The following is a 13,162-nucleotide window of genomic DNA, read 5'->3' as shown; positions in this document are numbered from 1 at the left end:
TAGATGATTTTCCTGATAATAGACTACGTGGAGTTGATATGACTATTCCGTGGTATGCTGATATTGCTAATTATTTGGCTGCATTTGTTTTACCAACTGATATGAATAAGCATCAATTAAACAAGTTTAAGAGTGATGCTACGTTCTATATATGGGATGATCCCTACTTGTGGCACATTTGCAATAATCAGGTTATGAGGCGATGCATTCTTGATAGTGAATTTGAATATGCATTGATGTTTTGTCACACTCTTGCTCGTGGAGGGCACTTTAGTGCTAAGCATACTACTAAGAACGTTTTAGAAAGTAGGTTATTTTGGCCCACTTTATTCCATGATGCCCACGAGTTTTGTAAGAAGTGCTCCAGGTGCCAATTTGTAGGCAATGTCTCTAGGAAGCATGAGATGCCTCAACAACCTCTATTGTTCTGTGAAGTTTTTAATGTTTTGGGTATTGATTTCATGGGACCTTTTCCTACTTTGTTTGGCTATGTTTATATTTTGCTTTCTGTGGATTATGTCTTTAAGTGGGTTGAGGCAATCCCTACTCATACTAATGACTCTTCTGTAGTGGTTTCTTTTGTCAGGTCTCACATTTTCTGCAAGTTTGGAATCCCAAGAGCTATCATTAGTGATCAAGGTACTTAGTTTTGCAATCGAAGTATGCAGAGCTTACTTAGTAAGTATGGTGTGATGCATAAGGTGGCTACTCCATACCACCCTTAGACAAAAAGTAAAGCGGAACTCTCAAATGGAGAAATTAAGCTCATTCTTGAAAAGACAGTGCAACCTAATAGAAAGGATTGGAGCAAGAGGCTGGATGAGGTACTTTAAGCATGTCGTATAGTAGCCTGATTGGCATGTCTCCATATCAGATTGTCTTTAGTAAAGCTTGTCAGCTATTGGTAGAGGTGGAGCACAAGGCATATTGGGCCATCAAAAGCTGCAGCCTTGATCTTGCTAGTGTTGGTGCTAAAAGAAAGTTACAATTGCAAGAACTTGAAGAGCTTAGGAGAGAAGCATATGAGAACGCTCAGATCTATAAGGAAAAAACTAAGGCTATCCATGACAAGCTCATCTTGAGAAGGGAGTTTCATATGGGCCAAAAAGTTCTACTTTATGTCTCTAGACTTAAACTTATGCCTGGTAAGCTCTGTTCTAGATGGGAGGGACCTTTCATTGTCACTAATGTTTTTCCCTATAGAGCTGTAGAGATTAAGAGAGAGCCAACTAGAAGATGCTTCATAGTCAATGGTCATCGCTTGAAGCCTTATTATGATGGATTCTCCACCCAAGACGTAGAGGTCATCACACTATGAGACGCCACGTAGCTTGGTTCTATTCCTTCCCTTAGGGACCTTTCATTGTCACTAATGTTTTTTCCTATAGAGCTGTAGAGATTTAGAGAGAGCCAACTAGAAGATGCTTCACAGTCAATGGTCATCGCTTGAAGCCTTATTACAAGGGATTCTCCACCTAAGACATAGAGGTCATCATACTATGAGACGCCACGTAGCTTGGTTGTATTCCTTCCCTTAGGGACCTTTCATTGTCACTAATGTTTTTCCCTATGGAGCTGTAGAGATTAAGAGAGAGCCAACTAGAAGATGCTTCACAGTCAATGGTCATTGCTTGAAGCCTTATTACGAGGGATTCTCGACCCAAGATGTAGAGGTCATCACACTATGAGATGCCACGTAGCTTGGTTGTATTCCTTCCCTTCACTCTTTTTGCTTTGCATTGTCATATGATTGAGCTGGGCTCTGCTGGATATTACTTGTTTTTGTGATTTGCCCTATGTGTTATGCATTAAGGGCAATGCATTTTTTAAGTGTGGGGAAGGGATTTCGTTCTTTTAGTTTTTTTCGTTTTTGTTTTACTTTTGTTTTAGTTTTGAATGTGAAGATTGTAAGTTTGAAGTGATTCAAGTATGATGCATGATTTGAAAAGTGATTGATCATGACTTGAGTGGATAAACTAAGTGGCAATAGATTTGGGTGAATTTAAGCTAGTAATCATATGCCTAGTGAGGTTTTAAGCCTGATGCATTTTTTTCTTTTCATGTGTGTATACTCCTATATCTTTCCTTGATCTAGAACTTGACTTGAATCTTGTTTGAGACCACGTTTGTGTATTTGCATTCATAAAGATGATAAAGGCATTCAATTCAATTCTTCTAGCCAGATAAGCCAAAAGCCTACCCTTCTCATGCATTTATCCTTTGCTTAACCCCTTTTGAGCCTTCATCTAACCCGTAAAATAATAATAATAATCCTACCCTTTTGAATGTCTTAGGAGTTGAAGAGTACTATATTATATGTGCTTGGGATGGAAGAGCACATTTAGAGTTATGGTTCGGGTCAATTTGAAAAAAAAAAACAAAAGAAAAAAAAGAATATGTAATAAGATTCCGCTCCTCTAGTTTAAGCTATGCTTAGTAACTGGGGATCTTCATCACCAATGTCGATCTTCACGTCAAATGGCCAGTAAAAGCTATGAGCATGCTAGTAGCATCTTAGTGCCGATGAGTTATCCATGCTTGAGTAACCAGGCCTTTGTATCACCAATATGAAGGTTCACGTCAAAAGAGTAGACACATAACGACCTGAGAAAAAGAAAAAAGAGCTGGAAAAAAGTAGCAAAAAAGAAGAAGAAGAATGATGACCCGATTCAAGTTTATTTTAGTTCCTTGTATTCCATTATATTTTTTCCATTGATTGTCTTCATTTCCTAAGATGTTTAACTTTGTTTTCCCAAACATTATATCCTTTCTTTTTTTTCCTTAGACCCATTACAACATAATAAAAGTCCTTTTGAATTATGCTTGTAATTGCTTTACTAATGGTGAAAAATCTAGATTCTTGTCAAACCTATGGAAAGAGGATTGTTAAGGATGGTTTTGAGTGTAAACACAAGCTGATACACTTTTGAGTGATGAGTGACATATACATTAATCTTGGTGAGGGATTTCTAACTTAGATTCCCCTTTGTCAAGTAAATTGCCATGATGTTTGTTTTCTTGATCCATGAGAAGATTACTTGGATAAGAGAATGGTAGAATTGGGGTAAAAATGATGAATTGATGGTAGAAAATGGTAGGGGGAGTAAAGAGAGACGAAGTAGGAGAGCTTTGGACAGAGAAAACGAAGCCAAGATAGAAGAAATCACAGAATGATGGAATTGGTGCGCGTTTTGGAATTAAATCTGGAAACTTCACATCTTGGTCATGACGAATTAATTTGTTGGTCACAACTAACTCAAAATGACACCGTACAAATAAGTGGTTGTGTCTCCTTCATGGCAAACCTTTGTCATGGCTAAAACCATGTTTAGTCACGATGAAGTGATGCATAACCTTCTTCCAATGATCTTCTTCAACCTCTAATCACCTATAACATCAAGTTAAGCTCATAGTTATCTATTCTAAGGTATGTGGGATACACAAGAGTCAATAAATGAATAAAACTCAAGAATTAACATATAAAAGAACACAATTGATCCTTATACCCTTGATGCACAATAACCTCTATCTTAACCCAAATTACACAATTAAAGGCTACAAAGGCATAAGTTTGGACTGGGGAACATATACAAAATATGGGAATTATTAGCTAGCAATTAGAACCCTAAGAGCCACCTCTTAGTCTAGGCCCAAATGCATTAATACATACCAAGCCACCTTGAATATAAATTAACCACAATTAGGTTGGTTAAGCACAACTAGTAGAATTAGAATCAAGAATTGCATTTAACACAAGAAGAAATCTAACAACTAAGCCACCTTAAATTACCATTAGATAGTCTCAACAATTCTAAAGCAAAAGCTATACCAAGTTAATTACAAAGAATCAAAGCCACACAATTAATTCTCTAACACAAAGATAATCTAATATAATCCATGTACTCATTAAATAGCATTCTTAAGACCTAAGAACTACTAATCAATGAAGAATAAGAGAATCAATTAGTAGAACTCCTGTAATTTGCTCCAAGCTCAAGCCATTGCCACTGTGAGAGAAGAATGAGAAATCTAGCCACGTATTGATGAAATCTTTACTTCACCAAACTCTAACAACCGTCCTTCCATGGTAGATTTAGAGAGAGAGGTGTGAAGATGGTAGAGAAATGGAAAAAGAATCAAAAAACATGGAGAGAGAAGGAGAAGAAGAGAGAAATGCAAAAATGGAGGGAAAGAGGTTGAATGTCTGATCTGAATCTTCCAGGGCTTATATTCCTTTAATCTTGAAGTGTTTGGACTGATTTTCCAAGGAGAATTTCTAGCTAGACCGATCAAGTGGATGCATCGGTGATATTTTCTTTCTTTCAGTTGAACGCATATGATTTTGTAATTTTCAATCTGAATTACCGTCCTTTCACCGCAGCGAAGGGAAATAATTGCCGTGGCAAACCCAAAACAACAGTGTTTGGATAAGTGAATATGGGTTCCTTATTTAGAGATGTTCGATGCGGCGAAGTCAGAAGTATGCCACAATGAACCTTGGCAGAATCATATTCTCTGATTTCTTCAACCTTTATCCACCTGCAATAGTCAATTTGAGCTCATAGTCACCTAGTCCAAAGTATATAAGATACATAAGAGTCAATGAATTAATAAAACTCAAGATTTATCATATAAAACCACGCAATTTACTCTTGTACTCTTAATGCATAGAAACTCCTAACTTAGCCCAAGTTACACAATTAAAATCCATGAAAACAAAAGTTTGGACTAGAAATTGTATGTAAAATATGACACTTGTCAACTCCCTTCACTTAGCCTTTTGCACTCCTAAGCAAAAGAGAGTAACAAATTAACCTAACAGCAAACCCATTGCAATGAAGAGATCAAACAAGGCTAAGAGTGATAAAACATTTAGTTCAAGTAACCATTGTCTTCAACTCAACACAACTCATGGAACATTTTAATGCAAAGAAACTAACTATGGCACATAGAATGATCAAGGGCATAGAACATAAAGGACTCACAATGGTCAAAGTGTTTCACTCATCTCACATATAGCATAGGTCATTTCACTCTCATCCTCCTAATCTAGCTCCTACCATAGGCTTGTAAAGATTCTACTATCTCTACCACTAGTATACTATGAATCCATGATCAAGCGGACTTCATAAGGTTGTAATAATGGACAAATGGCTGAATGGAATGGATAATGCAATAGGCAAGGATTATGCATGTGAAATGAGGAAATGATAGTTCATGACAATCACTAATAAGATCAATCATGCATCAAAGTAATTGAAAGTCCATGTTCCTCTTGACCCATGTGACCAAGTGGTTACATACTTTATTTCTCTTTTCTCTCTTTTTTTCCTTATGTATATATATTTTTTTATATATGCCTTTTTCTTTATAACTTTGGCTTCTTCTCTTCTCTTTTTTTTTCCATTTCATTTTATGTATATATTTTGTTTGTATGGTTATGAGAACTGAAATTTGTCAACAATAACACATGACATCTATGAATGACTAACATACATGCTCAATTCCCAAATGAACTTGTAAGTCTAATGATGTATCCTTTTAAGCTCTGATAATCCAAAATGAAATTCACATGCACAACAATTACCTAGAATGATAGAATTAATGAGAATGAAAGGATTAAAAAGATTAACAAAGGTTAAAATGAAATGGTTTGGGTTTGGGTTTGAAAGGGTTTAAAAAAGAATGCCCCTATCATTTCCACAAATCCAAAGTATTTATGTGATTTTGAAAAAGAATTTAGACAAGTTCTAGAGGATGACTAGAACTATGTGGGAACACACACTATGAGAAGAGGAATTAAGGCACAAAATCCTTTTAATAAGGTTATTCCAATATATACTATCCCTATGATCAAACCATTTATTCAAGCTAGCAAGATTGCATTTTAATCATTCCACTTAAAGCATTAAGCAAAAATTCATGATTAGCTAAATTAAATGCAATCAAGCTTAGTGTAACATTGATCCTTTTATTCCTAAGACACATTTTTAAGCATTACAATTTAAGCAGATCATGATACAAGCTCGTGGATTGAAAATTAACATATAATTACTTGGGTTACTATTCACTATTTAAATTCTAGATTACAAGTCCAACTTTAAAAAGTCATAAGTAATTCTATAAAAATCATATTAAGGTGCTATAAAATTTTACTTGAATCTATTTCAATTCTCTACAGGAGAAAAATATAAAATGGGACTTATCCTTGCCCAATTCGCACAGTTTACTCATTAAACTTTACTGTTCATTTGGTAAATACTGGAACTTTCAGATTTCTTACCTCAACTTTGGAAATTTGTATCTTTTTGTGTACACACCCAATTAAGGTGTTCTACTCTCATTTTAAATCTTAGGATGTGTACTATATGATCACAAAATTTTATGATCATCTTCCACCATTTACTAGGTCAAACTGGAGCTACAAACTCTCTAGCCCAAGACCTATGTTTTATCTTTCATTAACTTCTTAATTTTGATTCTCCCTTAATTCAAGTATGCAACAACTAGCCTTATGATTTCCCATTTAATCTTATACTTTGATTTACATGCCATTACCATCATACATCATAACATTACATCACAATTCATACTCAACACGTCCACAATTCATTACATTGCCAGTGACTTCAATCATTACGTTGAAGCGCATGTAAATTCTCCACTTTCTTTGCTTCCATCTTCTTGCCCTTCTTCATGCATGCTTTCTTTTTATCATTTAACCTACTATGGTTGGTTAATGGAGGGGTGAGATTCAAGAGAATCTCAATAGCAAATATTACCACATAAATATGCAAGATGGATGCTAATGTATGGTATGTAATTTTTCATAAACTTAGGTTAACTAATGACATGTCATCATGCTTTATGCTTGGTATAAAAATGCATGGCCATAAAAACATTAAAAATAGCATTTTCAGCAACAATCATCATGTCACAACATCATATAGTCAATAAATACAAACCAACATATAAGCATACCACATCAAGCACTTAAAGGGGTAAGTTCACTACCTTGTACTTCAAGTTTTCCTCTTGCTTTTCCATTGACTCCCTTGACTTCCTAACCATAAGGGCTTTCGGCCTATATCATCAAACATCCTCTAGGATGGTTCAAGGTCCTAAACATAACCATATTGATCACACAATCCATTAGGACCAAAAGATTACATAATGTTCAAGACTAACTCTCTTAAACTTAACCTTTCTCTTAATTTTTGAATTAGTGTTTTAGCTTTGTAAAAATTATTCCCTTAGACCAATCCTACACAATGTTGTCCAAGGAATCCAAATATGAGCTTGGATTTATGAAAATCAAACTTCTTCCTTTCAAAACTATTTTGGTTGAAAGGTATGGATTAAAAATCCTAACTTTCCAACTTTGATTATAATGCTTCCAAAGCTTGTGCTTTAGGTTTACCCTCCATAAAATTCCATTTTGAAACCATTGGAAGCCTTAGAATCATCCAAATCACATCCTAGGGTACCAAACTTGAACTGGCTGAATAGCATACACAACATCCCAATCAAGCAATCTTTCAAATTTCAACACAATACCACTTGAATCAAGCTATAACCAATGACTTTAGACTATGTTTAACATCAAAATCATCCTCCCCTATCTCTTGTAAATTTTGGCCAGCATCTCTCCTTAGGGAATTCCACATTTTTCAACCATCAAACTCAAGAATACAAAGCAAAATACAACGTAGAACATAAAACTAACCTTGTATCCAAGCTTATGTGATCAAAGTAGATGGTTTCCTCTTGATTGATCTTCAAGAATCAAATTGGCAAGAGTTTCCCCAAGTTGGTCAAAACATTGATGTTCCAAGAGGGGGAGATGGCTATTTATGCCAAGTCTTAAACATTTGTCATCCAAGTTCACCTAAATTTCAATGCTTAGATGTCACAATCTTATGGCTTCTTGAATTATTTTCAACCCTTAAATTAAATCCAAATGAAATTGATTTTCAAAGTCAAAATCCTCTCCATTGGTAGCTTGACAAGTGGCATCTTTATCCCTTCCATTCATAGCTTGACAAGTGGCACCTTAACAAGAGTATATTTTATCAGTCCCTCTTCTCAATTCGGGTCTATTAGAGGACTAAAATATTTGTCACATCATTTTATCTTACTCTACTTGTAACATCCAAACTTTTGGGCCTAGAAGTACCATAAGTAGCCTAAATTGGATAGGCTACTAGACCCCTTTTGAGCAAAAGTCCCAAAGATGAGAAAAGAAGTCAAAGCAGTTATAGGGATTAAACTGCAAAGTAAAAGCTCTCAAGGGCTAAAGTGTAATCAAGTTAGAGGCTCCAGTAAAGTCTCAAGGCCCAGAAAGAGCAAAGAGAGTAGACAGAGACCAAGGGTTAAGTTAGAAACCTCAAAGAGAGGATTGTATGAAGTTAAGTCCAAGCAGGGACTAAATCATAAATTCAGAAAGTTATGACCAATAGGAAATGGAAGAGTATACAAAGAATTCTAAGAAAATCCTAAAAAATGGGAAATAATATTCTAAGACTCTTCTGTGAAGAGAAAAGATGAAAGTACCCCTGAGGTAGCTTAAATAGAATTTATAAGGTTATGGCCGGTAAAACGTACATTGTTTGAGGCAATTATTTAAAATAGCAAGAGACCTCAAAAATGTATATGAAAATGAGCTTAAACGGTTGAAAGGTTGTACTAATTTATAAAATTAGTCCCGCAACCAAAAGGCCAGTGGAGTGGCTTTAATAAATTAAAGAGCCGGTTTTGCCGATGAAAGGGTATTTTGGTAAATGAATTTTTATGCAAGGTTTAAAGGAAGTGTTATGGCCTAAGAAAATTCATAGATATTCTCTAGAATTAAAGGGAATTTATAAAGTAGATAGAAGAATTTTCTGAGCTCCAGAAAGCCATAAAGAAAGCCGGAGAAATATGGGCCAAGTAAATTCGGAGGAATCAAGTTTGATCCAACGGCTAGGATCTAATCTCCCTTCTCCTCTACCAGATTTGTAAGACTTGGCATCTTCTAGAAGGTTCATGTAAGCATGATGCAAGAGGATGATGCAATGATGATGTAAAAGTCAACTTGAAGTTCCAAAATTGCCCTTACCCTTTCTATTAGCCACCAGGGTTATTTTGGTCCATTCAAGCCAAATTTTTTGCTATAAATAGGCACTCCTCCCCTTCATATTTCGGCCAAGCAAGGAACTACAGGGGAAACTCTGCCACTCTTGCATCTAGAGAGAGAAAGAGCTATTTTTAGTGAGAGAAAGTTCACCTAAGTTCAAGCTTCAAGATCAAGGTATGTGATGGCTGTAGCATCTGATTTGATACCTATTTCGAATTAGTTACTGTTCATATCTGATTCTGAAATTTTTTATGCTTAAATTACACTCTGTGAGCTTTAAATCTATGATTAGAACACTTCATTTGGATACATGTATGATTTATGATGATTTTTCAAAGTTAGGGTTTGAAATCTGGAAACAGTGTTGAACTTTTGGAAGAGTTTCGAGTTTTGTACAATTCTGGTATTGTTTGGCATAGAATTTGTTCCTGAAACTATTTTTCCTTTACATTTAACTTAAATATTTTTTAGTGAGAGTTGAAACCACTCAATTTTGATTTTTCTAGAATTAATTATGAATTTTCAAAGTTGAGTAAAAATTCTGGAGTTTCTGCGTGAACAGTACTCACGAACCAAAATTTCCAGATTTGATATTCTTGAATCTAAGGCCATCTAAAATAGTCCTAATTGACAAGAAATGGATCATAAGGATGGAAAATGATGAGATTCATGTTAGGAAAGCTAGAAAGAAAACCCTAAGACTAAGAGAAAGGGTTGAGGTTCAAGAGAGATAGTCTTGAACTTTATGTAATCTAGTGGTCCTAATGGATTGTATGATCATTATGGTTATGTTTAGGACCTTTGGAACATCCAAGAGGATGTTTGGTGATGTTGACCGAATGCCCATATGGTTGGAAAGTCAAGAGAGTCAAAGGAAAAGTAAGAGGAAGGCTTGAGGTGCAAGGTAGTGAACTTACCTATTGTCATTACTTGATGTTGTATGCTTGTGTTTTGCCGTGTACATGTTATTGAATGTTATTATGACATGTTTTAGCAGCTGTAATTGCTATTCATGATGAGTAGATTATATCTCCATGGCCATGCATCAAGAAGTTAGCTTTGAGCATGCTAATATGTCATTAATTAATAAGAGAATAAACAAGTTACGTGTAGTGCATTAGTATCTATCTAGCATGATTAATATGGTATTGTTTGCTACTGAGATTCCCCCGAATCTCACCCCTCCCTAACCAACCATATAGGTCAATCAATGATGGGCAATAATGGCATGAGAACCAAGGAGAAGAAAGTAGAGAATTATTGATGTCAATGAATGATATTATTATTCATTGTGTAATTCTCTTATTATATAATTTATGTTATGGATGCATATGATGCCATGTGTTTAATTATCATACTTATGGCATGTATAGAAATGTATGGGCATTAACGGGAAAGAGTAAGCCCATGTTATGTATGCCAAAGAAATAAAAAGAACTAAAGTAAAGAGATGTTAAGGGATAAAACGTAGGTCCTGGAGCAGTGAGTTTGTAGCTTCAGTTTGACCTATCAAACGAATGAGTTAAGTGATGAGATTTGGCGGACTCATAGTACACATCCCAATCTTTAAAATAAGAGGTAGATTATCTCAATTGGATGTGTACACAAGGAGATAAAAATTTCTAAAGTTGAGGCACAGAATCTGAAAGTTCCAGATTTTATGAAATAAATAGTAACAGTTATTAATTAAACTGTATGAATTGGGCAAGGATAAGTCTAATTGGATATTTTTCCCTTAAAGAGACTCAAAACAGATTTCTGTAGAATTTTAGAACACCTCGATATGATTTTTATGGAATTAGTTGTGAATTTTTGAAGTTGGCCCTATAATCTAGAAATTTAACAATGAATAGTAACCCGAGTAATTGTGTTAAAATTTTAAATCCGCAGGCTTGTGTCATAATCTGCTTGAACCATAATGCTTACGAATGCATGCTCTGAGGGGTTAAAGGTAGGAAGTTTCACTACTACCTCTTCTCTCCTCTTTAATGCCTTCACATGTGGAATAATTACCTCACATGGTGCATGAATGAGCCATCATTACTTTTATCTTTTCCTTAGATATTTTTCTCTATTTACTTGGCTCTCATTTTTCAGGGTTTCTTTCTGGCTTTTTGGAGGTCTGAAAATTATTCTATCTGCTCCAAAAATTCCTTTTATCTTTAGAGAAAATCTATAAATTTTCTCAAGCCATGGCTCATCTTGTAGGCCCCACTTAAAAATCATTCTTTAAAATGCCCTCGTTTCAACATAACTAGCTTTATATTTTATTAAAACTATTCCACTAGCCTTCTGGTTGTGGAACTAATTTTATAAATTAGTACAACCTTTTGACTATTTAACCTTATTTTTCATACATTTTTTAGGTCTTTTGCTATTTTAAATACTACTTTCGATCCTAATTATAAGAGATAGTTGACTAATTTGAGGAGATTAAGAAAACAAGTTAAGTTAGTTATTTGTAATAATTTGGTGTTGTTTTTCCTAAAATATCCTTGCTAATTAAGTGTATTAGCTAGAACTACCATTATTAGAAGGACTATTTAAAAAAAAGCATAAATATAAGAGACAAAGTAGATTGGGGTCTTATATTTAGGACCAAAATAAAAGTTAAACGAGGCCTTATATTAAGGATTGGAGGTAGTAATTACCTTAAATGGTGTACTTTTTATCAGCTATAATCTTATAAATTTCATTTAAGTTGCCTCAGGGGCATTTTCATAATTTCTCTTCACAAAAGCGTCTTAGAATATTATTACCCATTTTTGGGATTTTTCTAAAATTTTTTGCATACTTTTCATTTTTACCCCTATTGGTCTATACCTTTTTGAATTTACAGTTTTACATCTGCTTGGGGTCAACCTCAAAAAACCATCTCTTTAAGGCTCATAACTTAACCTTTGGCCTATATCTTGTCACACCTTCATTTTTAAATCCCATTATATGTCATTTGGAACTATTTGGGATCGTTACACGATGTAGGTAAAAACCAAGATTTAAAATTTTTTATTTCGGTTACCATTTGTGTAACCCCTAAAAATCAGTCAACTTTGAAAAATCATAACTAAATGTAGAAAAATCAAAACAGAGTGGTTCTAAGTCTCATGTGAAGGTTATGAAATGATCTACATAGAAAAATATTCATAGGTATCAATTTCTCACAGATCAAGACCAGTTTCCACACAACTATGTACTGTTCATTTGGTAAATTCTGGAATTTTCAGTATTTTTGTCCAACTTTGGAAGGGCATAACTCTTTCCACAAAATTTCAAATTTAATGATCTACCACTTGATTTAAAGCTAAAAATATGTCCTATAAGTTTGTCAAATTTTAAGTCCAGATTCAAACATTTTCTATTTATTTCATATGTCCCAAGTTTGGTCATTTCTAGGGAGAGTTCATCCCCTAATCATAATTGTTTTGGTTCTTTCTTAACCTTTTACCCATCCTTAATCATTTGGGACTTAACACATGCTTGAACATACATTCTACTACACTTTCACAGGTTTAAACATAGGCATACATGCTTGGTTCCTATTAGGAGCTACTATCCAACAAACATTTCCAAAGTCATAATATTACATAACAAGTTCCAAAATTTACACTAGAGTACATTAATTGTTCATTAGGCCTCTGGGACAATTTCTTTGCCTTTGTCCCTGCTTGAACTCCCTCCTAGGTGGTGTTAAATATAAGAGTGAGATTTCAAAGAAATCCCAGTAGTAAGGAATTACAATTATCATGCATACATACAAACACTACATGTAATGCTTTTGTGCATTTATCTTGCTTAAGTATTCATGCTTTTATGCCATGGAAAGTAAGCTATCATACACATATTCAGTGGACATAATGCCAAGGCAACATAATTCAAACATTGCAATCAACATTTGCAACAAAGTTTAGTCACATCATGGCACACTTTGCACACATACACATTAACACATCAATGTAAGCAAGAAAGCAATCAAAATGTAATTCAATGCTACCTTTTGACACTTGGTTCTTGATTTCCTTTAAGTTCAAGATGTTCTCTTGAGGATTT

At 34.6% G+C, this 13,162-nt stretch overlaps 1 protein-coding gene across 1 annotated transcript; it reads left to right on the top strand.

The window, feature by feature from the left end:
- Positions 1–835: 835 nt before the first annotated feature.
- LOC114717491 (uncharacterized) lies at positions 836–1,318 on the top strand. Its single transcript, XM_028902630.1, has one exon. The coding sequence runs from the start codon at positions 836–838 to the stop codon at positions 1,316–1,318; it is 483 nt and encodes a 160-aa protein (XP_028758463.1).
- The last annotated feature ends 11,844 nt before the right edge of the window (positions 1,319–13,162 follow it).

Source organism: Neltuma alba, unplaced genomic scaffold (genome assembly GCF_004799145.2).
Source record: "Neltuma alba isolate B1F8T4 unplaced genomic scaffold, ASM479914v2 tig00011740_pilon, whole genome shotgun sequence".
In the NCBI taxonomy this organism is placed as follows: domain Eukaryota; kingdom Viridiplantae; phylum Streptophyta; class Magnoliopsida; order Fabales; family Fabaceae; genus Neltuma; species Neltuma alba.
The sequence above is the reverse complement of the archived record's forward strand: the minus strand, read 5'-3'. Positions and strand labels throughout refer to the sequence as shown.